The 1505-nt window shown below is 38.8% G+C and overlaps 1 protein-coding gene across 1 annotated transcript in view; it reads left to right on the forward strand.

The window, feature by feature from the left end:
* The window catches only part of lyst (lysosomal trafficking regulator), a 96223-nt gene that overhangs the window by 90918 nt on the left and 3800 nt on the right, over positions 1-1505 (forward strand). Inside the window, exons 49-50 of the mRNA XM_015379570.1 lie at positions 871-969; positions 1416-1500. Coding sequence (XP_015235056.1) covers positions 871-969; positions 1416-1500 — 184 coding nt within the window. The remainder of the gene's footprint in view (positions 1-870; positions 970-1415; positions 1501-1505) is intronic.

Raw genomic sequence — 1505 nt, forward strand, 5'->3', positions numbered from 1 at the left:
AGATTAAAGTCAGAATTTTGAGAAAAAAGAATTCTGAGAAAAAAGTCTGAATTCTGAGATTAAAGTCTGAATTCTGAGATTAAAGTCTGAATTCTGAGATTAAAGTCTGAATTCTGAGATTAAAGTCTGAATTCTGAGATTAAAGTCTAAATTCTGAGAAAAAAGTCTAAATTCTGAGAAAAAAGTCTAAATTCTGAGAAAAAAGTCTAAATTTTGAGAAAAAAAAGTCTGAATTCTGAGAAAAAAAGTCTGAATTCTGAGAAAAAAAATTCTGAATTCTGAGAAAAAAATTCTGAATTCTGAGAAAAAAAGTCTGAATTCTGAGAAAAAAAGTCTGAATTCTGAGATTAAAGTCTGGATTCTGAGAAAAAATTCTGAGAACAAAGTCTGAATTCTCAGAAAAAAAGACAGAATTCTGACTTTTTTCTCATATTAAACTGAAATAAAATTTAAAAATCAGTTAACTTTTTTTTTTCCCTAGTGGCCATAACCCTCTTCAGTAGTATAATAAGCATAAAAATCTGAAAAAATATATTTTTTAAAGCTCAATATTAAAATGAGACATATAAAAAAGGGGTATTATAAATATAAGGAATGCATATTTACCTAATTTAAACATAAAAGCTAAATGCAACTGTGGCTCTTTATGCATTTATCAATGAGTTGAACTAAAAGTATAGTTAGAGATGGTTCACAGTAGTAGTTAGTAATTAGTAGTATTTATTAAAACATAAATCTTGGTGTTTGGTTTGTAACGAACCAAAGCCAGTGTAGCGTCTACCTTCCTCTGAGTCTGATTTTACGCTGCGGACGAGCCAACACCCTCGGAGGTTTCTCACTTCCTGTCCAAATGTCGTCCTTCTCCTCCAGGTGACCAGCTGTGCCTGGGTGCCCGATGGCTGCCAGCTATTTACGGGTAGCAAGTGTGGAGTCATCACCGCCTACAGCAACCGCTTCACCAGCACCACAGTAGGTTTCCATGGCGATGCTCCCCACTAACCTTCCTCCTCCGCGCGAACGCCCATTACAGCCGCCCACTCACCCGTTCCCCCCCTCCTCCCCCTCTCTCTTTAGACAGCCATGCTGAAACGCTCAGCTTCATTAGTCACATCACAGCTGTCCTTGAAACACATTTCCACCGAGTTTAGAAGTGGTATTAGAGGATCTGGAGTCCCGTCATCAGAGGGGCCTTCAGACATGCATCAGCGCCTGATACTATGTGGAGATTTCCTGCTTCTTTGTGTCTGAAGGGCTTTTGAGCCGAAGCTCACATGCAGAGCCTTGTTGAATTCTGATTAATGGAGTTCTTTTTTAGAGCAGAGCTAAAGCTCCACATGAGTGCCTGATCCTGAGCTGAGTTACAGATGAAATGTGACCTGCTATCATGCTTTTGTTATTGTTTTTTTTTTCCCCAGCCTTCAGAGATAGAGGTGGAGTCTCAGGTTCATCTATATGGGCACACAGGGGAAGTCACCAGCCTGTTTGTCTGCAAACCCTACAGCATC

This window comes from Cyprinodon variegatus, unplaced genomic scaffold (assembly GCF_000732505.1).
Source record: "Cyprinodon variegatus isolate N-32 unplaced genomic scaffold, C_variegatus-1.0 Scaffold195, whole genome shotgun sequence".
Classification (NCBI taxonomy): domain Eukaryota; kingdom Metazoa; phylum Chordata; class Actinopteri; order Cyprinodontiformes; family Cyprinodontidae; genus Cyprinodon; species Cyprinodon variegatus.